At 36.5% G+C, this 27,593-nt stretch overlaps 2 protein-coding genes across 5 annotated transcripts in view; both read left to right on the top strand.

The window, feature by feature from the left end:
• Positions 1–3,062: 3,062 nt before the first annotated feature.
• ethe1 (ETHE1 persulfide dioxygenase) lies at positions 3,063–13,611 on the top strand. The gene is made up of 7 exons (XM_079836058.1): positions 3,063–3,542; positions 4,463–4,607; positions 5,692–5,840; positions 6,282–6,411; positions 8,870–8,959; positions 9,207–9,323; positions 12,075–13,611. Exons 1-7 carry the CDS (start codon positions 3,369–3,371, stop codon positions 12,119–12,121), a joined length of 852 nt encoding a protein of 283 aa, XP_079692184.1. The 5' UTR covers positions 3,063–3,368; the 3' UTR covers positions 12,122–13,611.
• A 6,045-nt stretch (positions 13,612–19,656) lies between these two features.
• The window catches only part of phldb3 (pleckstrin homology-like domain, family B, member 3), a 35,704-nt gene continuing 27,767 nt past the window's right edge, over positions 19,657–27,593 (top strand). For 2 of the 4 annotated variants that reach the window (XM_079837893.1, XM_079837892.1), the window contains exons 1-2: positions 19,664–19,925; positions 21,604–21,669. The gene's annotated coding sequence lies outside the window, so the exon portion shown is untranslated. Of the gene's footprint in view, positions 19,926–21,603; positions 21,670–27,593 lie in introns of all 4 variants that reach the window. The other 2 variants (XM_079837890.1, XM_079837891.1) reach the window with 2 other exon arrangements.

The following is a 27,593-nucleotide window of genomic DNA, read 5'->3' as shown; positions in this document are numbered from 1 at the left end:
ATTTAATATGACTGTGACTGGAAAGAAAAGGGCGTGTGAGGGCAATACATAAATAAAACCGATGTTGGGAGCTATGAATGGAATGTGGTACGTCGTACATTGAGCTGACTCACTCTGACAGTTCTCTCTTCATGATGATGTTGTTTCTGTAGCTTGAATCTGATCACATATCCTGCTGATTGACATGAACTGGAAACTCTGGACAGCGACCTGAAGCTCATAGTGTCTGGTAAACATCTCATTTTTCTCATCTCATATTTTAGACGTCTCATGAATATTAATTAGGGAGTGCGGTTGTTGCTAGGTAACCCACTGGAAGCGTCTTATGTCTTGTAATTGACCCTCAGAGGCTCATTGATATTTTTGAGCCTACGTGACTCCAGACAGGCAGACACTCTGTGTTTCATGATCATTGAATATTCTTGTACATCACCAACTTCCCTAAAATGAACCTGAAAGTGCAGGTTTAGAGGCCGACGGCAGCTGCTTTGACCTTTACGAGCGTCTTTCCTGACTCTGATAGTCTCTAAAGTTTTATTAGGCTACGTCAAAAACCTCTGTTAATTATGTCTGTGGTTTACTCAGTGGTTATGTGAATAACATCAATTGTCACCTACTATAAGTGTAAATGTTTTCTGTCAAATGTTGCTTTGATGCCTTAAAGGGATAGTTCACCTAAAAATGAAAATTCTGTCATCACTTACTTAGCCTCAAATTGTTCCAAACCTGAATGAGTTTCTTTGTTCTGCTGAACACATAAGAAGATATTTTGAAGAATGTTTGTAACAAAGTAGATAGAGCAACCATTGACTACCATAGTATTTTTTTTCCCCTACTATGGTAGTTAATGGTTGCTCTATCTGCTTGATACAAAGTGGTAGTTGTGTAGCTGTCAATGGAAGGACAGGAATCGCTCAGATTTAATTTGTGTTCCGAAAATGAATGGGTTTGGAACAACATGAGGGTGAGTAATTAATGACAGAATTTGTATACCTTTAATGTGATTCTCTACACAAAAGAAGATAATTTGAAGAATGTTGGTAACTAAACTAACGTTAAAAGGTTTCGGTCCCCGCACTGACTTCCGTTGTGCAATGTAAGTCAATAGAAACTGAAGCTGTCTGCTTATCAACATTATTCAAAATATGTTCTTTTGTGTTACACGGAAGAAATGCATACAGGTTTAGAACGACATGAGGGTGAGTAAATACAAACAGAATTTCCATTTTGGGTGAACTAGGTTGTATTTTCTATGTTGTCAGAACGCTGCAGTGAGGTTTTTGTGACACCCTAATAAGAATTTAAACAGGGGCCTGTACCGTGATGGTAGTTTAACAAACTCAGGGTTACAGGATTAGTTTCGAGTTGACAAAACCAAACCAATTTATTCAGGCTTTGTTGGTCCCATGATGCTGATCATCAGCTTTCTCTGTCAACTCAGGCTTTGATCCTGAGTTTGGCTGTGACATCAGTAGTGAAGAGCCAATCACATGCTGCGGATCAGTGGAACTATGATTCACTTCTCGCGAGAGAAGCAGCAAGATTAACTTCTCTCTTCTGCAGAATTAGATAACACTTTACAATAAGGTTGTATTACATTAGTGAACCCACTTTATATTAGGTGGCCTTAACTACTATGTACTAACATTTTAATTAATCATTTGATACAATGCACTTATTGTGTACATACATTATTTTACATTGTACTTACATTTTAAAAAATACCTGCATGTAATTACGTCTGTAATTAATTTCTGTATTACATTTGTAATTACACAGTTGACACTTCCCTTACACCTAACCCTACCCTTAAACTTACCCATACCACCACACCTGTCCCTAACTCTACCCGTATCCCACCTGAATATCAGCAAAGGTGTTTTGCAATACAATTTGAACACAGTAAGTACATTGTACTTATTTTTTGATGTAAATACATAGTACTTAAGGCCACCTAATATAAAGTGGGGCCACATTGGGACCATGCATTAGTTAACATGAACTAACCATGAACAACACCTCTGTTCAGCATTAGTTAATCTTTGTTAACGTTAGCTCATAAAAATACAGCTGTTCATGGTTTGTTCATATTAGTTCACAGTGCATTAACTAATTTTAATAATGCATTAAATGTTGAAATTAACATTAACAAAGATAAATAAATGCTTTATAAGTGCAATTCATTATTAGTTCATGTTAACTAATGTAGTTAACTAATGTTAACTAATGAACCTTATTGTAAAGTGTTACCCAGAATATTACATGATTGAAAAATATTAAGAATTTCAAATTCTTACAGGAAGAAGAAAAGAGCTGTCTATAAAAGAGGACAACTTAAAGAAAAATCTTACTAGGTCAATGCAAGTAAAGGTTATGAAGTTAGTCTAGTTGATAAGAGAGAACTTAACATTTAAGCTCACATGTAGTCATTTTTATAGCTTTATTTGTTGATTTTAAAGCTTATTTGTATGACTTTTATATAGGCTATTTATATTCATTAAATTAGCCTAAAATTGATTAAAGGTATAAAAATTACATAAATGATATCTAAATCATTCAAAATTATTATTATTATTATAAATAAGCATTGTTAAAAGCCAGACGCTTTAGTCTTTAAAAAACATTTGCTATGTTGTGACCTTTAATTTGGAGTAGAAACAGGCGGAGTGACTTTATTGCATCAGAGGTGTGTCACTTTGCTCACAGCTGATTGGTCCAATTTCAGTTTGAGATCTCTCCAGAACATAACGTGCCCTGGAGCAGGTTTAGCCTGGCTAGAGCAGGTTAGCCATAGTGCGTAAATTACTATGGAGATGAACACAGCTAAAAGCCAACCCACTTTAATGGTACTAACAACCCAAGGTTGGCACAAACTAAGCTTAAACATATCTGGTTAGCCAGCTAAACCCGCTTCATGATATAGGCCCCATAACTTTATTTAATGGTTGTTTGTAGGTTTTGTTTTTAAACCCAAAACTAACCCTTTATCAGCATGAATCGTAAATTCACTCGACATCCCAGATTATACCGCCAAGTGGCAGCAGCGCCGCACACACGAGCTTGCTGCGCATGCGCGGGCATGTCAAAGTTCCTTGAAATTCCTTTAGAATTTCAAAAACATTGCGTGTGGACACTAATATCTATACTGAATATTAACACTTTTATAAAGCGATTCAATACATGAGCAAGTCACGTCTCAGGCGTAATAATATGTGATAATAAGTTAACGCGCCCCCACTATCCCGGAAGGAGGCGTGCACCGTTTATTACTGTTACAGTTTAACAACATAAGTTCCTTCAGTGATCTGAGACTCGTCGTACCGGTTTAAGGTGGAGACTCCGACGTGCACACGCCACACAGTAGTAAAATGAGTGCAGCTCTTTTAAACAGACTGAAGCCTGCAGTGAGTTCTGCGATCCGGCTGTGGAGTTGCAAAGCACCGGTGATCGATCACAGAAGCGCCGCACTCAGCCTTCGCCGCCCGCCGTCAGTGAGACTCTACAGCGGACAGATGGAGTCCGGAGCGCCGCTCTTCAGACAGGTGAGAGCGCGCTGCTTTTGATGATCTGTAAATTACTTTAAGTTGTTCATTCATGTGACATGAGTGGGTGTTTTTGTATTTAATGGTGCTCAGCTCACTGTGGATACGAAACTGCTATAAATGACAAGGGAAAGTTCATTTTTATAGGACATAGATAGGACCTATCATACACAATGATTTACAAGACAGTGAAATACAGATGCATGCAGGAGCGTATCTCGCACATTTTGCACACAAAAAAAAAAAAGAATGTAATGTTTCTCTACACCTGACCTGTGTGAGCTTGAGCAGAACTGACATGCGTCTACTAAAACAAGCTGTATTTTCAGCATATGTTAAAAACAAAGGAACATTGAAATGACTTTGAAGCAACCCCTCTGAAATACTTGACGTTTTAGCATCTTTAAATGTCTGTGCATAGCAAATGCGTCACAAACTGCGACATAGCCTATTTACTCTGCACAGTAAACTATACAATTCAGAATAAGAGCTTTATTGGCAATTTGTCTTGGTGATGGAAGCTTCCAGTGCACAGACAGAATGACTTGTGACAAGACAGATAATACAAATAAAATAAGTGATTAAAATAAATATACAAAACACAAAATCGACCATGGAGAGTGTATGTATGCACAGGTACGTTATATAGCCTACAATGCAAGTAGCCTACATACATATACTGTTAATCAGTGTTGGCGAATACCAAATTGCCTCAGTTTTACTTTGGAATGTTGTCAGAAATAATGTTTACCCTGTTGATTGTTTTGTGTGAGTGGCGTATAGCGAGTAAACTGATACACGGTAACAGTAGTTTGCAGATTTGAATGGAATGTTAGTGTACACACACATTCAGCTGACTCACACTGACTGTCCTGATGATGGTGATGATGATGTTGTTGTTGTTGTTGTTGTTCCTGTAGTTGTTTGAATCTGAAAGCAGCACGTACACATACCTGCTGGCCGACACAGACACCAGAGAGGCTGTGCTGATCGACCCAGTGCTGGAAACAGTGGACAGAGACCTGAAGTTCATCAATGAACTGGGACTCAAACTCATACTGGCCAGTGGGTGAATCTATCTATCTATCTATCTATCTATCTATCTATCTATCTATCTATCTATCTATCTATCTATCTATCTATCTATCTATCTATCTATCTATCTATCTATCTATCTATCTATCTATCTATCTATCTATCGTTCTATCTATCTATCTATCGTTCTATCTATCTATCTATCTATCGTTCTATTGTTCTGTCTGTCTGTCTATCTGTCTGTTTGTCTATCTATCTATCTATCTATCTATCTATCTATCTATCTATCTATCTATCTATCTATCTATCTATCTATCTATCTATCTATCTATCTATCTATCTATCTATCTATCTATCTATCTATCTATCTATCTATCTATCTATCTATCTATCTATCTATCTATCTATCTATCTGTCTGTCGGCCTATCTGTCTGTCGGTTAGTTTGTCTATCTGTCTGTCTGTCGGCCTATCTATCTATCTATCTATCTATCTATCTATCTATCTATCTATCTATCTGTCTGTCTGTCTGTCTGTCTGTCTGTCTGTCTGTCTGTCTGTCTGTCTGTCTGTCTGTCTGTCTGTCTGTCTGTCTGTCTGTCTGTCTGTCTGTCTATCTGTCTTGTCTTGTCTGTCTGTTTATTTGTCTGTCTGTTTGACTATCTATCTGTCTGTCTGTCGTTCTGTCTATCTATCTGTCGGTCTGTCTGTCTGTCTATCTATCGGTCTGTCTGTCTATCTATCTGTCTGTTGGTCTGTCTATCTGTCTGTCTGTCGTTCTATCTATCTGTCTGTTGGTCTGTCTGTCTATATATCTGTCGGTCTGTCTATCTATCTGTCGTTTTATCTGTCTGTCTGTCTGTCATTCTATCTATTGTTCTATTTATCTATCTTTTGTTTATTTTGTATGTATACAGTATCTGTCTGTCTGTCTATCTATTGTTCTGTCTGTCTATCTATCTGTCTGTCTGTATGTCGTTCTATTTATCTATCGTTCTACCTATCTACTGTTCTATCATTCTATCGTTCTATCTATCATTAATGAAATGGATTCAAAAATATTCTTGTAATTATAAACGGTGTGCTGTCAGTTTCATGATGCCTGTGTCCACCAGTGAACACTCACTGTCACGCGGATCACATCACTGGCACTGGACTGCTGAAGAAGAAGGTGTTCGGACTGAAGAGCTGCATCTCCAAGCACAGCGGAGCCACTGCGGACATACTGCTCTCAGAGGGGGACCGGATCACTTTCGGAAAACATGTATGAAGGATTACAAGTGACCAGGGCAATTCAATACATTTTAAAATCCATACACTTTTAAAAAACAAAATCATGACCACAGTATGTTTCTTTATATTAAATAATATATAATAAAATCACCTAAATAATGTATAATATTAAAATATAATTTAGTATTGTAAGTGATCAGGGCAATGCAAACCTTACAATACTCTCCGATTCAAAAACAAGGTCATGAACAGGTCATTTACAATTAGTTTATTTATGATACTCTTTTGTTTAATCTATTGTAATGACAGTGTGAAGAGAAACACAAAGGCTGTGTTGATGTTTTACAGTGCTGTTATCATGCTTATCATAGTCAGTGAGAGTTCAATTATATAAGAGAGTCCGGTTATATAATCAATATTTGCTGATGGGATTATTACTCCTATCAGAACTTTGGCTTTTGGTCCGTTTCAGTATCTAACGGTGCGAGAGACCCCAGGACACACGGATGGATGTGTGACGTACGTCACTGGAGATCAGCGTATGGCTTTCACCGGTGACGCCCTCCTCATCCGGGGCTGCGGACGGACAGACTTTCAGCAAGGTGACTGAAGTGGTACAATTTCACAAACATTTCTATTGAGCTGTTAAAGTGGCCACATTATACCCTTTATAACGTTTTTTGGAGTCTGCTAGAATAGGTTTTCATGCTTGAATGTTCAATAAAAACATTATTTTTCACATAGTCGTTATATCTTTTATTTTGCATAGCCTAAATACAAATGTCATTTATGTCTATTAGTTTGTCAAGAGATTTAAGGCACAGTTTTTGAAGAGTGCGTTCATGCTAAAGTACGTAAGAACCAGCTGATAAAATCTGGAAATAAAGCAAAATAACTGAGAAAAATGAGAACTAATCCTCAGATGCCATGTTCATAATTTATAGCAAAACATCTAGCATTAATTCAATCTCAAATTGATTCATTAAAAGTTATTACTTCACCACCCGCGTGACATCATTAACCAACGGGGTTGAACATCAAATTTGCGACATCACGTCTTCGGGAAACAGTCGTGACTAGCTAGTTGATTTCTTCAACAATGCATCGTACTATGGAAGTTAAAGGACAACTCCAGTGAAAAATGAACCTAGGGGTAATTAACACATGGTTACCGAGTAGATCGTTCTCTGGGATGCGTTTTCATGAAAATCGAATGTAAAGAGTTTTATCTCTAAAAACAGATTAGCTTATAACGCTAGTATATGGGGCACAGAATAAGTCAAATTAAATCGCTAGTTAATACCACTAACAAGGCTCAAAATAGCCTCACACTAACACGGTAGCATAATGAGGGTCCCTACATGCAAACAGAAGCATTGAGAACTTTGTACAAACAGTTTAATAAGAAGATACTTAATAAAGACAGCACATTACGCATATACAGACAGGAGCCATCTTGGAAAACAGTCTCGACGAGTCGAGCCACGAACGTTGTGCTAAGTGAGCTGGTCGATAGGAGTTAAGTTCATCACTTAGCACAGCGTTCGTGGCTCGACTTGTCGAGACTGTTTTCCAAGATGGCTCCTGGTCCCACAATGCACCGCAAAACCCAGGGGTGCATTGATGCTCACTATGCTCTCTTAAAGGAACACGCCGACTTTTTGGGACTTTAGCTTATTCACCGTTAGTTCCTAGCCATATCGATCTAGAAAATCGCAACTTTTCATTTTCCGTCGGTCTTAGTACACGATGTAACTATACACATGACAACCTGTAAATAGGAAAATGTTGGTGTTATTTTGTCATGTATTGAGCAGTAGGCTAGCTGGAGCCATTTACCTCCAGTCTTTGTGCTAAGCTAGGCTAACGGTGGATGCGTCAGACAGAGTTATGGCACGGAAATGAGAATGGTATGTATTGACTTATCTAACTCTGGGGGATACGGTGAATAAGCTAAAGTCACAAAAAGTCGGTGTGTTCCTTTAACGGAAGTTCTGAAGCGCGAAACTCAAATCACATGAGCCAACTCACTACATATAATGACCGATAACGACTTGCACTGTTTTTAAAAACAGAAACCATTATTTTATTATATTTCTGCATAAACATACATCCTTGGACAGGTAATGAACACAATCTAGCTAACATTTATAATTTATTTAAGGCTGAAATGTTGCACGTATATGTAACAAGCAAAGTATTTATCATATTATGTACTTTAAATAACATTACAAGTAATGTCAGAAAGATATCAGCTCTGCTGTTGTTCATAAATACCAGTAATGATGTTGTTCAATGAGGACGTGGTCACATTGCCGGAAATAGACATGACATCAGTGTCCCAATGTGTAGTGAGCCAGCGTCCTTACTGTCCTTACCAGTGCCCTTGGTACACGATATACTGATTCACAAGCTCGGCAGCTAGGGAACTGAATGAGACACACCCCACGAGTTTCAACTCACTACTAGCTAACTCAACCAGGCCCCACCCCTTTATTTTGTTATTAATTATTTAAATGAGGATTATTGTGACATGTTCGTTCCCGGAAGAAGACTCAAGACTACAATGGAGGCGTTTCAGGGAGTTCAGAAACAGAGACACTGATATAGAGAAGAACTTTGACCCTTTGCTGTGACTTTGTGCTTTGGAACTATGCAGAGCTTTTTCAGACTCAAACAGTAACATTACACCCTAGAGAAAGTTGAAAATGATATTTTCTACCAAATGAACAATAGGAAGAATAAGATTTAATCTTTTACATTTATGTGCTCCAATATAACAGCACAGTCACAAACAACAATATTTATCTACATTTATTGTGAAATGTTAAAGTATTCAAATGACTTGGTGTTTAGAAAATGTAATACTCAAATTCAGGATGCTTCAAAAATTTTGTAGAGCAATATCACGTTATATACATTGCGAATATACGCTATATAATCCAGCCCTTATAGTTGTTTGTAGATTTTTCCCTGTGCTCATTTTGCCTTTGTTATTGTAGTACTTCAAATGGCCACATGATGGCGATACAGTAAAGCTCTTCATCTGTCTTCACTCAGGTTGTCCTAAGAAATTGTACGAGTCCATCCATAAGAAGGTTTTCACCCTGCCTGGACAATGTTTCATCTACCCCGCGCATGACTACAAGGGTACGGGATTTACAGCTATAAACTAAGAGTCACTGTGTGTTAAAGTCATTTTACCACAGTAAACTAAGTCTAAAACCACTTGAACTGTGTGGAAACCACTGCTTTGAGTAACCTGATAAAAGACACCAGCGTTAAACAAATGAACAACTGTATACGGTTTGTAGTGTATGGGATATTTCACTTTCTCTTTGTTGTTTTGTGCATTATTTATTCTCCTGTTTGTTGTGATCTACTCTGAACGCTGAAGGTCAGACCGTGTCCACCGTGGATGAGGAAAAGAAGTTTAATCCACGGCTGACAAAGACGCAGGACGAGTTCGTGAACATCATGAACAACCTCAATCTCCCCAAACCTAAAAAAATAGGTAGAGTATCAGTGTATTTATGCTGCATGTACAGTTACATTACACTGTTAGTACCGTCACACCATTTTATATATTACAGCACCGGTTAAAAGTTTGGAAACATTACTATTTTTAATGTTTTAGAAAGAAGTCTCTTATGCTCATCAAGGCTGCATTTTTTAAAATCAAAATGCAGTCAATTCTAGTCAGAATATGAGTCTGATACGGCTCCGTTGGGCTGTGATTATGGGGTGTTTCAACCGAGCCTGGAAAGAAAATGCCTCTGCACTCAGTTGGATAGACCTAAAACCAATCAAAACACCGGAGCAACGCATAGCTGTCAACAGAACTCAACTGCACGCACGCTGGAAGAAGTAGAAGAAGAAGATGAGTGTAAACGATCTTTGCCGGTGTTGTAAAAAATTATTTAAGGATACACGGAGTACTTACCAACACGATCATCATTTCTGAGAGATATAGTAAAAGTGAATGCTAATACAAACAAGTTTAGGATTAGAACAAATTCAACCCAAGCGCTCTTTGGTGACGTGGATGATTACGTCACTGTTGATCATCTGTCCATCATCGTCTTAACCCCGCCCTGACAATTTGATTGGTCCGAACAGCTCTGGATCAAGCATAGTTGCTCCTAAACGGATCAAGTCCAGACCGAACTTCCCGACCTCTAATGTTGTGGGCGCGGCTAAGTTGGGCTGGCATCCAGGCTAGAAATATTGTGAAATATTATTACAATATAAAATAATGGTTTTCTATTTTAATATAATTTAAAATGTAATTTATTCCTGTGATCAAAGCTGAATTTTCAGCATCATTACTCCAGTCTTTAGTGTCACATGATCCTTCAGAAATCATTCTCATATGATGATTTATTATCAATGTTGGAAACATTTGATAAACTTGATATTAAATGCTTGATATTTATCTGGAACCGTTTTTTTAACAATATAAATCTATCACTTTTTAATCAATTTTACACATCCTTGCTGAATGAAAGTATTAATTTTGTTTAAAAAAAACAGTAGTGTATATTGTTACAAAAGATTTCTATTTTAAACAAATGCTGTTCTTTTTTAACTTTTTATTCATCAACGAATCCTGGAAAAGTATCACAGATTATGAAAAAATATGAAACAGCACAACCTTTTCCAATAATAAATATAGAAAATACATTGATAATAAATCATCGTATGAGAATGATTTCTGAAGGATCATGTGACACTGAAGACTGGAGGAATGATGCTGAAAATCCAGCTTTGATCACAGGAATAAATTACATTTTTAAATGTATTAAAAAAAAATAGAAAACAATTATTTTAAATTGTAATATTTCACAATAGTACTGTTTTTTTCATATTCAAACAAATGCAGCTTGTTGAACATAAGAGGCTTATTTAAAAAAGAAAAGAAAAAGCTTTTCACACATCTCAGAGGAATCGTTCACCAGAAAACAATGGTTCACCCTCATGTTTTTGCACACCTGTATGATGTTATTATTCTGTGTAACATGAATAATTCAATAACTGTGACCACGACTGTCACTATATCCCAAGTATATTCCATATGATATTTTGTGTGATGAACAGACCCCGATTTCAGTGCTCATACTTAAAGGGTTTCTTCAGTGATTTAGCATTAAGCTTTGTATTTAAACTGGGTCATTTATGCAGTAGAAATGTGAAATTATTTTTGAATTTGGTGCCTTCTAGACTGAGAAAAGACAGAAAATTTATTTTTGTCTCACTCCCAGAATGCACTTGCTTCGCTGCCCTACGAGGCCACTCCGTACACCGTCGTTTTGATCTTCATAGTAATACAATCATTTCGTTCAGTTAGAGAACAAACACTACAATTAAAAACTGAACGTGTCTTTTCAATAAAGTGTGAGTGAAAAGTCACGTCACAGACGCAGCAGTATCAGATTTCTTTCATCACGAAGAGCTGAGGTAACGTTAAGCGTCATCTGGCACATTTTCAGATCGCATATGGAAGCTAAACTATCCCAGGAATTCATTGAAAAGTTGAAACACTCACTTTACTCTGCATCGCCCCGTTGTGATTGTCCGTGCGGCCGTGTGTGTGTTACATTCTGTGCGTGAGATCTCTCCCCTGTGGGCGGGTTGATAACATGCGGAACAGCTCCATCTAGTGGCTGTAGTCTTTAGCCTCTGGCCAAAAAATCCTCAGATGATGCAAAATGACGATATTTGCATCATCTGAAGATTTTTTCCAGAAATAAAATGCATAATTCTCTCGTCTCAGGGGGAAATGAGGGGGGAAAGTACCATCATTTGAATATACTACCGGCTTTCTACAGATACAAAGCATAATGCTAAATCACTGAAGTTAACCTTTAAAGTGACATTGTTGTTTTTGGCTACAACATCTGTCATGATGTCAAACCCAATTCTTCTTTTGTCTTCTACGAAAATAAAGTCATTCAGACTTGAACAACATGTAAATGACAGAATTAATTTTCTGGGTGAACTATCCCTTTAAAACTGCCGTAGGATGAGTGATAACATGTTGTATCCATCAGTCATTCATTAAAGTCATTATGACTAAGGTGGTTCGGTCAGGTTTGACAGGGTGTGTCGTTTTGCTCATAGTCAGTCTGTTTGAAGCTTCATTTGATGGGAAATGAGGACTAAAATTGTGTTCTTTTGACATTATTATAACATACCTTTTGTTATTTTGGCACGTTTAGACCTAAAAGGCCTCATGTTTTCACTCTTCTTGTTTTTGAACCCACAGATATATCAGTGCCTGCGAACTTGGTGTGTGGACTTCATGATATTTGAATGTGAAAGCTGACATTTATCTTTTTAGGTGTCTGATTTTAACTTTACTGTGCATGTAGATATAAACTACAGATAACATAAACTAAAATATTTACATTAAATCATTCCTGTGATTCAGGATAAGCAGACAGAGATGAACCAGAACAATCTAATATCAAACTATGACACTTTCATTATGGTTTGTATTTGTTCTTGTAAAAAAAAAAATCCTGGATTTTCAAAGAAATACTTTGACCTAACCTGTGTGCTGAATCATGTAATATAATATTTTCAGCATCCTTTACTGAAATGCTTTAAATGAATCAAGTGCTGCAGTTCTCATTTGTAATGTGAAAGGTTATAGTAAAACTCATCAAATGATATATTTTGTGATAAAACTCTAAAATATATATTTAATCTGTTTTTAATAAATGTTTGGTCAAACCACAGCTGCGTCATGCAGTTTTTTGACTCTTTTTGGGGGTTTTGTTGCTCATACAAACGTCCTGAATGTTGCATTTCCACAAATGCCTTTACCGTCAGGACAGACGAGAAAAACGACATGATTTGCAAGTGAAATGGGCTGAAAGTTCATGCACAGCCGGAGACGCTCATCTGCAAAACACAAAGTGATTTGCATTAGTATATCAGTGCTGATGAGTCTTCACACTCAGATTCCCGTGATGCCGTTTGTTTGATCTTCTGACTTTGTCTTTTCACAGTATTCAGGTGTAGGTGTTTCTGATGTGTAAATGTGGACGTTTGAGTGGTTGTGTTTTCGTTTTTCTTTATATATATCAAAATTATCTAACAGTTATTACTTTTTTTCAGAATTGTGAGATATAAACTCAGAATTGCGAGAAGAAAGTTAGAATTGTGAGATTGTAATTACCTTTTTTTATTTAATTTTTTATTTTGTGGCAGAAATGGGGGATGAGGGGCAGAATTTAGAGGGAAAAAAGTCAGAATTGTAAGATAGTGATTAGCTTTTTTTTTTTTTTATTCTGTGGCAGAAACAAAAAAACTGAATTTAGAGAACAGTTAGAATTACGAGAGATAAAAAATTATGAGGACAACAGTCGGAATTGTAAAGTCGCAATTACAAGTTCATAACTTGCATTTGTGAGATAAAAAACTTGTACTTGTGAGGAAAAAAAGTACTGTTTGAGAAGTCACAATTACCTTTTTTATATTTTTATTCTGTGACGGGAACAATAAAACTGAATACGACAGAATTTAAAGATGTAGACTCGCAATTATGAGATATAAACTAAAAAAAAAGTCTTAATTGTGAGAAGTCACAATTACCTTTTTTATTTGTTTTATTTTTTGACGGAAACAAAAAAAGACTGAATTCAGAGGAAAAAGGTCAGAATTACGAGATATAAACTCACAATTATGAGTTCATAACTTGCATTTGGGAAAGAAAAAAACACGATTGTGAGGAAAAAGTCTTAATTTTGAGATAAAAGACGCAGTTACATTTTTTTATTTTTTTATTCTGTGGCAGGAACAAAAAAAAAGAATTCTGAGAAAAAAAAATCTAAAGAACGAGATGTAAACTTGCAATTATGAGTTCATAACTTGCATTTGTGAGATAAAAAACTTGTAATTGTGAGGAAAAAAGTACATTTTGAGAAGTCACAATTACCTTTTTTATATTTTATTCTGTGGCGGGAACAAAAAACTGAATAAGTCAGAATTTAAAGATGTAGACTCGCAATTAAGAGTTCATAACGCGCATTTATGAGATATAAACTAAAAAAAAGTCTTATTTGTGAGAGGGTCGCAATTACCTTTTTTATTATTTTTATTCTTTGACAGAAACAAAAAAACAGAATTCAGAGGAAAAGGTCTTAATTTTGAGATAAAATACGCAGTTACATTTTAAAAATATTTTTTTATTGTGGCAGGAACTAAAAAAAAACTGAATTTGGAGAAAAAACGAGATGTTAACTCGCAATTATGAGTTCATAACTTGTATTTGTGAGATAAAAACTCGCAATAGTGAGAAAGAAATTTCTTAATTTTGAGAAGTCACAATTTCCTTTTTTATTTTTTTATTCCGTGGCTGAAGCTAAACAAACCCCCCAGATTTTACGAGAAAAAAACTATCGATATTGCGAGATTATGAATTTATAACTTGCATTTGTGAAATAAAAACTCGCAATTGTGATAAAAGTCGCATTTACGTTTTTTATATTTTTACTCTGTGGTGGGAGCTAAATTTAAAAAAAAAGAATTCCCAGGAAAAAAGGTCAGAATTCCAAGATATATAAACGCAATAATGAGTTCATAACTTGCATTTGTGAGATAAAAAAACTTGTAATTGTGAGTAAAAAAAGTACATTTTGAGAAGTCACAATTACCTTTTTTACATTTTTATTCTGTGGCGGGAACAAAAAAAATGAATACGAAAGATGAATTTATAGATGTAAACTCGCAATTATGAGTTCATAAATTGCATTTGTTTAATATAACCTTGCAATTTTGAGAAAAAGGGTCAATTACCAATTACCTTTTTTATTTTGTGGTGAAAACAAGCTATAGAATTGAAATCTGTTTGTTTCAGTGTCCCAGGTGGGCGTGGCATAACACTGGCTCAACCAATAGTCTGCATTTGGGGCGGAGCTATCTGTGTAACATGACTAATGGCAGACAGGGACCGTTTTTAATCTTTGACATCAATGACTATTTTTGCGGTTCTGTTTTAGTGCTTCACACTTCACCTCTAAAGGAGAGAGTGTTTTGCAGTCACCTGTGTTAAATTACAGCTCAAGCTTTTCATCAGACTTACAGCACTCAACACTCAGTGCCCTTTATGCAGAAGCAGCTCAATGCCAGGAAGCCAACAGATGTGCTTCGGCAGGAAAATAACAAGCCTTTTATTGTGTGACAGTGGGGAGTGTGAGTAATCGTGCCAAACAAAAACTATGCCGCATAAAGGCAGTCACTAAAGTCTTGACAGACTCGCCTGTGTTTGCCAAGTGAGGTTATTTTGCTGCGAGCAGGTAGAAGATTTGAACGTCTCTGACAGTATGTAGTGTGCAGGAGGACTCACAAAAGAGCCAGCTGTCCGTTCAGTGTCAGCGTCTTACTGCCCTCCATCTGTTCAGGGTTTTGTCTCAGCTTTTATACCCATCTCACTATCTGTCTTTCTGCCTGTGTGGCACTGAGAAGGGGGCGTTTCTGAGGAGGCGAGGGGGGCCAGTGTCTCCTCAAAAAAACTGGATGAAAAAAATAATCTATTACAAAAATAAAACAATGCAAATATTACAAAATGTGACGTTAAAGTGTAAAAGTCACTCGTTTTTATAAAGTAACTCTGTCCAACAGGGGCACCGTGTCTCTCTTGCCTCCCTTGAGCCCATTGACTTACTGACACCCTAATGCCTGCAGTGCTTTAGTGGGGGGGTAATTGAGAATGAATGGGGGGAAGTCACATGAGAGGAGGTAATGCCTCCATCACGCTTTGATTGGATATGATCATTATGATTGGTTTGTGCGATAAATCGGCCCGAATGAAGACAATGATAGCGTTAATGGGAAGACTATTTAATAAGTAAGTTCACAACTCAGCCACTCAGATATCACCGCTTTCTTTATGTCACATCAAAATCAAACTTGAAACAGCCTGAAAACATGATGACTGAGGGGGTTTTAGTGAATAATCAGCTTGGGGAAGTGAAAGGTACATCTTCGTGTACAAGCTTGATGACTGAGGAAAATAAGTAGACTATTAAAAGAAAAGCTGAACATTAGTTCACTAATAATATATTTTGTTTTACGCTTGTACGGTCTTCGTTTGGGTCTCCACAGACCCCAGGCAACAAAATGTAATTTTGTAAAAAAAACAATTGGTTTTTTTTTTAGATCAAATGTAATTTTACTCTGTTTATTAATGTTTTTACTCAACATCTGTGCAGTTTTTGGAGTATTTATAATAATTTTCCCATTTACATAAATAAATTAATGGTTTTTCACACAAAATCAGTTTTTTTTAATGTAAAATTCACTTTATAAATGACCCAAATTTCTAACTTTCATTCGTGGGGATAACATGGATAATTTGACATGGTTTAGTGTAAGATTTTTGCCCATCTTTTGGGAAATACAGTTTTAAAATAAAATTTAAAAAAGGCTTTTACCAGTAAATGGCTGAAGAGCTCCAGTATTTGCTATGTGCTATTTGACTGACTGAAACGCATCTTTTCACAAGTATTTTTCAGTTGGATTCATATCTAAATGTTATGAAATCACAATTATAACAATTAAAATTAATTAATGTTGTCAAAGTTTAGCATTTTTTTGTACTGAAAGAATATTTTTTTCAATGATGTTACATTATGATTAGAATCAAACCTGAACAAGAGAAAAGTTGGAGTCTTTAGAGTTGATCATTTATTTCAAACATCTGATTTTCTTATAATTCTACAAATGTAATCTACACTTCAGTTATTAACTGTAACAGAACAAAAATTGAAAGGATTATATTACATATTGAGTAAAAAATACACAACATGAACATCAAAATGCAATGAACTGGACAGCAATAACAAGCAATAACAAATTTATTCCTGTGTGTGTGTGTGTGTGTGTGTGTGTGTGTGTGTGTGTGTGTGTGTGTGTGTGTGTGTGTGTGTGTGTGTGTGTGTGTGTGTGTGTGTGTGTGTGTGTGTGTGTGTGTGTGTGTGTGTGTGTGTGTGTGTGTGTGTGTGTGTGTGTGTGTGTGTGTGTGTGTGTGTGTGTGTGTGTGTGTGTGTGTGTGTGTGTGTGTGTGTGTGTGTGTGTGTGTGTGTGTGAGCTGTGTGGATGTTTTATGCATTGTTGGAAGTGTGCCACTTCATTTCTGTATGCGTGTTCTGTGTTGTTTCTGTTTTTGTGGATGAATTTTGTCCATTTTCTAAGCGGGGTCTCCAGAGACCCTGAGTGTGACTTTTTTTTGTCACACGAACATAAAAACATATATCAATCCAATTATTTTTTTTATTTGTAGATCTAGAGAGTATTGACATCCGTACAAAGTCTCATGCCATTTGGACAAAGGGAACGTTTGTTTGAGCAAACGTCCTTTGGGGTCAGAAAAGACCCCATTTTTGAATAAATGTAAAAATGCTTAAAAACACTAACTTGATTAAATTTACTTGGTTTTAATAAATGGAACATTACATAGTGTAAAAATACAAAATCTCTCTTTTTATGTAGTGTTTATTTAGCGAGGAAATGAAGTGTAACAGGGACATTTGATATATAAAAACCGTGTGAGGACTATCTTGAAACACCACTGCACTGAGACTAATATTATGCACACTCACCGCTTGAGATTTATGACCCCAGCAGTCGCGCTGTACTCTGACTGTCACGTCCCTCAGAAGTGAACGGAGCAATAATTAGGGGTCATTCCTCATACGCAGTATTGACCAATTTATGAGAAATCTGCTCAGGTCAAACTCAAGACACTTCATCTGTATTAATTCCCTTCAAATAACTTCATTAGCTCAACTTAATTTTCATATTTCTATGCCTATTTTGAAATGATCAAACTTTGTCTCATTTGATCAGACAGATTGTGTGAATGTTTTAAAGGGACAAACCAACTAACACTTCAATAGTTTATCCAATATATTAAGATAAATATGATTAAATTAAAAAGTAAATACATAAATGCAAAAACTTATCGCAGATGGCCCAAATTGGTTTCTTTGTACTATAAACATTTGATTAAATATTATGTGTGCATGTTGTAAAGCTGTGCCTAATTTACGCGTTCCACATTTCAATTATATCCCTTATGATATAACATACCAAATTGTGCGGACATAATTTTTAGCCAAATGGTCATACCAATCTTCATTATTCACAGCCTATAATTCAATAAATCACTATGTGGCAGGTATTATTAGATGTTATTTTGTGGGTTTTAGTGAAAATGGCAAGCAGCTGTCCTCTGCAACCAAGGTTGATATTGTTCAAATTCCTAAATTTGGTCAATCGGTTTTGGATATTATGTGCTGGATGTGAATGGTCACAATGTCCAGAGAATCATATATTTCAAAAAGACTACTACCATGTAAAGTGCTGTGGCTGGTCAAGGAAGACTAGTGAGCATTTTAACAGGAGGAGGAAATCACCTGAATGTGGGACCACCTCAAAACAGCTTCTAAAGACCTGGATGAGGCCTAAAATGTCATATTGAACTGTAAGCTACAGCTACAAGAGGCTGGGTTGAGAGGTTGTACCAGTAAAGAAACCATTTATTAGTTTTATCAGCTGCAAAAAACACCTTGAATTTGCCAAAGAACACAAGGAGTGGAGTGTTGAAGATTGGAGCCATGTTCTGCAATCCGACATGTCAAAATTTAACAACCATGGATGGTATCCAGGGTTGCCAACATTCAACTTCAAGTTGGAGTGAGATTTTTTTTTGACACAAATATCAATTTCGATCTTGATTCAGTATCAATATGTACATAGCCTACTGTACATTTAAGGAAATATGCCTTTTTTATTGGGTTATATTCAGTATTTGCTTCCATCCATTAATATTCAATGTGCTTATTGCTATAGCATTCAAAAATATTAGGATGTACGTTTTTAAATTTCACATTCAAAAAGATAGTGTTTGATCATGTCTAAATATGTTAACCCTAAAATAAATAAACAGTTATGACCTGCAATATGTAGATACAGGCACAGTGTGTAAACCATGGCATTACAAATTAAAACATTATATTTTTCTGGCCACAAAATGAGTCTAATTTGCCTCTTTCAATTGGAATTTAAAACCCCTTTCTCTATTTAACCTTAAATACTACACTAATTGTATATTTAACACCTCTCGCAGTTTCAAAACGCTGCTACGTCCTAGTTATACGCATAGACTGTAAAAGCGTTAACGTCGCGTAAGTTACGCTTTTTTCGTAAGTTCGAAAGCTAGATATTTTACTTTATAACATGTTAAATATGGATATCGCTTCGCTTCAGAAGGTCCCCCGGAGCCGTGTGGAGTACGTTTGTGATGGATGGATGGATGGATGTACTTTTTTGAGCTTCAAACTCGTGGGTCCCGTTCATTGCCATTATAAAGCTGGGAAGCGTCAGGATATTTATTAATATAACTCAGATTGTGTTCGTCAGAAAGAAGAAAGTCATATTCACCAAGGATGTCTTGAGGGTGAGTAAATCTTGGGCTAATTCTAATTTTAAAGTGAATTAATCCTTTAATAACTGATTACATTGTAGTCAATGTATGCTTTATTTTCCCTGAGATTTTTTGTTTTGTTTTTCTATGCCTTTTTTGCATAGCCTAATACAATAAGCCCATTTTTAATCATGTGCTGGAGTAATTATATGCATGTAATTGTTTAACAGAATCTGAAGTGTCATTAAAAGCACTGTTGCTTCACCTGTTGACGGTCACATTCAGCTGACATTATAGGCTGTGCTTCAAACCCTAGTGAGGTGACTATATAGACAGCGGGATTGAGCGTCACGTGCGCGTACACCCAGCGAACTCCAACGCCCCGCCCACACGCTGTTTACGTAGGCGTCACATTAGGTTTTGGTTTTGAGACGCGGCCAGAGACTCGCCGAAACTCTCTCTCTCTCTCTCTCTCTCTCTCTCTCTCCCTCCCTCTCTCTCTCTACAACGGCTGAGTGAAAGTTGGAAATCCCGCTGGCCATATCTTGTCGCATGTTTCGGGAAAAGCCTGTTTAAATCCCCAGCACGAAGTTTAGTCATGACTGTTGTCTCGTTATTTTGTCGCTTTTTATAACCAACGACCGTTGAAGGATTTGAGGCGGAAGTTCTGGACAGGTATGATCGGTACGTATATCTGAATATATCGATAAAATTGACGCGATTAACTAAATCATACTTCAGATTTTTTTCAATCTTGAGAGAAGCAATTGATTGACAGGGCTCTCCTGTGAGTTTGTTAAGTTAACCTGGATCAAGTAAGTAGGCAGTGTGGGTTTGTAATAGTGGAGAACCTGAATTACAGTTTTAGGAGAGACATGAAATATGATACTAAAATGAAATATAGTACCATGATAGTCTCTGAAATACCTAGGAGTAAATAAAACTACTAGTATATATGAATATAGTAATCATTCAACAGAATTACATATATAAAACTACTAGGGCATCACCTTCTGATACCATCACTGAACTACAGTATGTATATATATATATATATATATATATATATATATATATATATATATATATATATATATATATATATATATACATACATACATACAGATACGTTATTATTCGCATGTATTAGATTGTGTATACTGTAGCTTATTGAAAATATGAATATGTATGTTTAGTGTTTACTGTGTCATTTCATCTTCCGTAATAACAGATGTTTTCACATTGTAGTGAATTTAGAGTAAATATGTGTAACATAAGTGATTTGTTGTATGCATCTCATTTGCTGTCATTATTGTTATGTATTGTCATTATTATGTATAAACCAGCATTATATCAGTTTTACTACAGAGGATTTCAAACTGGATCAGAGGACAAAGTTCAGAGGAAAAACTTTGTAAAAAAGAATAAATATAAATAACTAAATGATTTGATTGAAACAAATAAGAAATTATTAAAATAAATTAGAAAAATGTATAAAAGTAAATAAAAATGATCTAATAATATACAGAACAGTACAGTACTATAATGAATAGGAAAAAACGTTATAATGTAATATAATAAAAAACTAAATATTTTCCAAATAATATTTTAGACTTATTTATTATATTATCATTACATTAATATTTCACAGTAAGTTGAGAACATGAACATATATAGCTGCCTTAAATATTAGAATCACTTTCACGAGGATGATCATATTTGAGGGTCCATGGCATGTAAAGATTGAAACCCCCTGAGGCCGATGGCATAAAGACTAGTCTTACAAGTTAGTCATTAATGTTTTTTTTTTAAAGAATGTTCATTATTTTTTACATCAGTTACATAAAAACGTAGATTGGTCTAATATTTGATACCGAAAAGTAAGACCAACTGCTAGATGTTCATACTAGTTCTTGAGACACAGACTTAACATAATGGCTATGTTTATGCAACTGCCCCCTCAAGAGCATTATCACTAACTCTCCAAATCAGTCTATCACTGCTCTTTCTTTGAATCACTAAATTAACTAATCGCTTCATGATGCATGTTCAATGAGTCAAGGTTACTTCAGGGCCTGTAGGATCAATCTCAATGAACACTGACCTCATCAGTGTGTTGGTCACTCTGATATCTCATTGTTTGGTTTATGATAACAGCAAACTTGTTTGTTATGCTCAGACTAAAGCGACAACAACCTATGCAGGGAAGACGGCTCACATCTGAGCAAACATCCAGCTCATCTGATCGGCTGGGCGTCCGGCGACGTTCAACTGTATTCCATGAGCGTTTCACTGAAGAATGTTGTGTTGCACCTGTAATTACAACGAGGAGTTGAACGTGTGTGTTGCATTTGTTGTTTAGTTTGAGCAGTCGGCGTGAGGAATGCTGTCCTGAGACGAGCTTTACGCCAGAAACGGCTTTGTACAGGTAAGATATACCAAATACACATGCTTCTATAATAATGATAATCTACTTTTAATAAGTTACAGCTTTACAATTATACTGTAAAATAAATTATTTTGTAAAAATTAAGTATGGTTTACAAGAAAATAGTCTTTCTACTTCAAAATTTCACATTTAATTCAATGTGGTACTTGTTTCTTAGTTATTATCTATATTTACTAGCAATTTCAGAGTGAAAATTGTATATTAGGTGGCCTTAACTACTAAGTACTTACATCAAAATATAAGTACAATGTACTTATTGTGTTCATATTATATTGCAAAACACTTTTTGTTGATATTGAGGTGAATACGGGTAGGGTTAGGGACAGGTGTGGTGGTATCGGTAAGTTTAAGGGTAGGGTTAGGTGTAAGGGAAGTGTCAACAGTGCAATTAAAAATGTAATTACAGAAATTAAGTACAGATGTAATTACATGCAGGTAATTTTAAAAATGTTAGTACAATGTAAAAACATGCATGTACACAACAAGGGCATTGTATCAAATTATTAATTTTAATGTTAGTACATAGTGGTTAAAGGTACCTAATATAAAGTGGGTTCGAAAATGGTTTTGAGGTAAACTTTTTCAGTGTAACTGCAGAAAACGAACTGTGCATTTGTATTAGCAGATTTTATTGGCATGATAGTACTATAGTATTTTAGGTACCTCTGTGTACACAATGTAAATATCATTTTGACATGGTGATACTATGTTATTTGGGCATTTACCGTGGAAGTATTGTGGTATTTTTTAATGAAGCTTAGGGTACTATGTAAATGAAATTTTTCGGGGACAAAAAACATGGTTTAAGGGGTGATGAATTGGGAAATCAACTTTCCTTTGAGCCTTTGGTATATAAAAGTTCATCGTGATATAAGAATATCCTGTAAGTTTCAGAGCTGAAAACGTCCTTGTTAGTCAAAGAAAAGCTTTTATAGACACCAGGCCCAGAAAACGAGAGATCTCAGAATATGTCTACCATTGACGTATTAGGACGCAGAAGCACCGCCTCAAGCTCGCCCACCGACTCGTGGAGCGAAACGATGCGTAATCGATTGTAAACAAGATAGAGGTTGAGACTGGATTTGCAGACATATTGAGATTAAAACACAATGCTGTGCCTTCTATATTGGATCCGACAGGAACGGTGCAACACACTAATGTGAGTAAAACATGTTTTTTTATATGTGTTAGTATTGCATTACAGATCGTTTGATATCTATTGATTACACACCTTAGCATGCGGTCACAGGCTGGAGAAGCTGTTATTGGTTCATTTGTGATCAGACTCGGACTTGTAACACCAGCTCGCAAAGCCCAGGGGCGTGTGTGTGTGTGTGTGTGTGTGTGTACGGTTCGCGGTTATATTCACTGATGATCGAGTGAAATGATACAGAAATAACATTCCAATCAATCGCGGGTGGATGAGAGATGAATCATTAGCCACGTTTTCATGCGCACTTTTTTGTCATTCCGATTGAAAGATTCGGTGGACTGTTTACATGAGACGTTATCTAAACCAATCTGGTGTTTACATGTGCTGACTTTCAGTAGGAATCATTTTGTGACATGCGCACACAGTTTGTCTGCCGCCTCACATTCGTTACGTATCGTGAATCAATAGTTCTGTGTTGGTAATTTTTATATTTATTTATTTTTCTGTGGGCGGACATGCAGTAGTTTAACCTAATTTATGTCCTATACAATGGCTATTTCAACAGCTGTGAATGATGAATGCGGAATCAAAAACGAATTCAATTCATTTATTTTGAAAAACCAAAATTAACAATAAAATGCACTCAAATTATTAATAAAAACATAGGATGTACGGTGAAACATGAATGAAGCATTCAAGACGTGCTCAGCATCATTACTAGTAGTACTAAACATATATATTTCAGATGATTAAGGAAAGATACCATAATCACAAAGGTATAAATATTAACAAAAGTAATTAAAGTATACTGTGGGTAATGTTACTTAACCAATTTGAAGCAGTTGTTGAAATTTTTTTTTTCATAGCTAACTTAACTAACGAGAAACAGAGAGCAGCTTGAATGTTCCCCGTTGAAATGGCAACTCTCAACGGCCACCAGGACTTGTACAGTTTTATAAAAGCTATTTATTATTTGTCGTAAAGTGTAAGAATCACCTCAGAAAAATACGTTATTCTGTCAGGCGCAGTTGAAGCCTAGGACAAACTCTGTCAAGATGAGATGGTGTAGCCAGGCTATGTCTGTGTCATTATTCCAACATCATGTTCATAACATGTTACGAAATAAAAAGTTTAATACCTCAGAAAAATGAACTTTCCTCTCTTGTCAACATTATCCTGGTGTGAGCGCGGCGCGTCGTCTTCAGTTGAGGAGGCGCGCGCTGTATATCACGTCACAGAAAGACGTGCACTCAAAGTAATCGGATCAGATCGTTTACATGGTGGAATTTTTCGTTTGATCAGTTCATGAAAAGGTTTATCCCACCCCTCTCAAACCGATTACAATTTCATTCGGTTTGGCCATTTTTATTCCGATTGAGGTGTTTATATGAAGCATTTTTATTCGGATTGGACTTTTAAACCGATTACAGTGCTCCATGTAAACGCACCTATTGTGTTTGTTTGATAAAGACATTTTGCGAGCCCTGGCAATTCATTCCGGTTGCCATTTGCCACACGCTTTCACTGACAGGGGAGCAGAAGTTCATTAAATATGCAAATCTTATCCAATCCTAGCCGTGGGCGTTAACTTCCAAGTCTTTAGTGCGGCACGCCCATCAAAACCGACCGTTTTTCAGAGAGCCTCAAAACCAAGGCAGAAAATAGCCTATTACTTATTCATTATGAAGTTTTTGAATGTAAAAACCACGCAAACGTCATAAGTTGACCTCAGACAACAGTATAAAAAAATGTAAAAAGCCAGTTCAAGACACCTTTAATACATTTGTATTTGGACATTAGCCATTTTAGTATGATTATAGTCTGGGTGGGTTCACACTTGTAGTTCATTTCACTTGGTTTGTTTGGTCCGGCCCAAAAAAAAGAAATCTATGCTGCCTTCACGTCCTATCGGAAATGTCCTATTTCCCACTTCAGAAGTCGTTATTTCGAGCTTGTTGCATTAAAGTGCTTTGTTGTCAGAATGAACAGGAATCGTGGAGGATACCAGGTTTATTCTTGCCTATTTATTGGGAAAATCTTATTAAAACCAAAATTATATGCGTTGTCACATGCACTGACAACCCTAAACATTTACGATGCTATCCAGATAGTCCGCTTTCTGTCGATTCTGTATAATTTTGGTCAAATGCAGGCTGTTTTCGCTGTGTATAAAACATGCAATATGCTTCAAATGATTACTCGTATATGTAAATATGCACTACATTAATGACACACACACACACACACACACACACATTGGGTGTTCATGTTTTATGGGGACTTTCCATGGAGATAATGGTATTAATATCCTACAGACACACGTGCACATACACACACATTTGCTTGTCCCCGTGTTGAAATTGTGTAGCTGTGCAGAATTAAATTTGCATAACATTTTATTGTGGCTCAATCTCTCTTAGAAAAGACATATCTCAAATGAGTTCTCATAAAAATATCTGTTGTTTTCCCTAAACTGAGCTGAAATGGAGAACTTTTGCTATCAAGAATGATTTGCCAACAATCAAAAGTCAGAGATCTCAATAAAAACACATTTTTAGTCAAGGCGATCTAGCTGTTTTGGGGAAAAAACTAATAAATCATAGGCTACCTGTCACAGCAGTAGTTCTATGTTTAAAGTTTATGGTACGCCCATATAGGGAATTTGGGTATCAAAATTATTTCTGAACGTCCCAGTGGTAAACACGACATCAAAGGGCGTTCATGTGCATTTTTCCCCCTAGGAAACTCGTATTTACGATAATTCCGATTGCATGTGAAGGCAGCATTAGTCCTGATTTGCTTAGCGTTCACATAAGCTCACAACCTGATTGGTCGACTTTTCTGATGTGTATTTCGTGACTGAACATCCAAAACAATGCTGTGTGCTGGGCTAAATATGCTCGTTGTATGTGCGTCGCCTACATATGATGGTATTTTGACCAGCTGAGACCTTGTGAAGACCTTATACAATGTGTAAAAGAGTCAAAACAGCGGCAGGAATCCCTCCGTCACACACAAACGAAGATCTGCTGCGAGGAGACGCGGTTCTGATGCCTGTACTGAACTGTGATGGGCAACATCACGACTATGATGAGAAAAAACAGGTGTGCTTGAGCATTCTGTCCTTTTATAGGGGCCGCATCTTGTGACATCACGTCCTGTTTTTGGTCTGTTTACATGTCTGTGATCCGCGTTGCATTCATATTTCAGTCAAACCGCACCAGAGTTGGTTTGGAAGCAGAGCGAGATCCATCTTTTCATCTTGTTTGGTGCACACCAGGGTTCGGATGGCAGCGTTTACTCTTATTCGAATGAACCGCACCAACAGAGCAATCGCACCAGAGTTCGTTTTAATCAAAGCAAACATGCCAAGTGTGAACACACCCTTAAAGTACCAAGTAAAAAGTTCCAGAATTTCCAGTTGGAAGTATTAATTCAGTACCATGGAATACTCTTAGGAAAAAAAAGTTTGTTGAGGTTCTATATAGGACCCTAGGGTTCTTGACTTTAATGCCAAAAAGGAGAAATGTCTCAAATTATTGCATAATACTTGAATGTTTAACAGGTTATTAAAAAAAAAATCTAGTTATAAAGTATGTTTATGAGCTATTTAATCAGTAAAAGAATCAAAATAGAAAATGGATTAAAACTAAATTCATAAAATGATCCCATGATGGAATCCCCTAAAATATTCTATATGAAGTGCCTGACAGAAGCCTTTAAGCGTCTATATAGCAGCTTTTCTTCTAAGTGTGCACCACAGTAAGGGGTTTTTCTGGGTTTTTATCTAAACTGGTTTTACAAGAAGATTTGCTGGAGTGCAACCGAGTCGTGTCGTATGAATAGTGGGTTTTGTGGCAGGATGTGGAAGATATTTTGTTGACATGCAGATTCTTCTGTCCGATGCCAAACACAATACGGACGGCGCACACACAACACTGACCCTATTTGCTGTAACGTTAAGAATCATGGAAGGAATGTGCATGGGTTAGTGGCGGGTTACTGCAGAGTCAAGGAGAAGTGATTAGTAAGTCAGTGCGAACAGAGTCGGGCTCATCAGTCAGAGCCAGCGATGGTTAGTAATGACCAGGAGGGGCGCGTTATATAACAGGATGTTTATGCCACATTTTATCTCTTCTGCCACTCCTCTGCAATTACAAGTGATTATTCCCTCATTACACCCATTTTTTTCACCCATGCGATTGTACCTGTAGCTCTTTTCTATTACTTTCACTCTGGGGTTTCTTTTTGTTTTTTGTTTGTAAGTGTATCACATTGACACAGAACTTTCATATCTGCATTTTCACTAGCGTTTCTGGACTTCAAACCTTACATGAATACTGTTCACTCCTCTCAGTTGGATTTTAGATAAAGAGCAGATAAGATTGTGTTTAGGCTTGTTGGCGTCACATGTGGCCTAGTGTTAGTTAACCAAACTAATCTAAACACACAGGACAAATCTGGACAACATCCTGGTTTTTACAACACCTAGTGAGCTGTCTTCATAGGCAGCATTTTATGCTAAGATGTTTTATGTTTATGTCTTCTTTTAGTGCAAGAGCAGATACGATTTTATAATATTTATATTATCCAACATGACTGCGCTCCAGTGCACAAAGCAAGGTCCATAAAGACATGGATGCGCGAGTTTGGTGTGGAGGAACTTGAATGTCCTGACCTCAACCCGATAGAAACACCTTTGGGATGAATTAGAGCGGTGACTGTGAGCCAGGCCTTCTCGTCCAACATC

This window comes from Gobio gobio, assembly GCF_949357685.1.
Source record: "Gobio gobio genome assembly, chromosome: 15".
NCBI classification, from domain to species: Eukaryota; Metazoa; Chordata; class Actinopteri; order Cypriniformes; family Gobionidae; genus Gobio; species Gobio gobio.
Note: the sequence above shows the minus strand (reverse complement) of the source record. Positions and strands in the feature narration are given on the sequence as shown.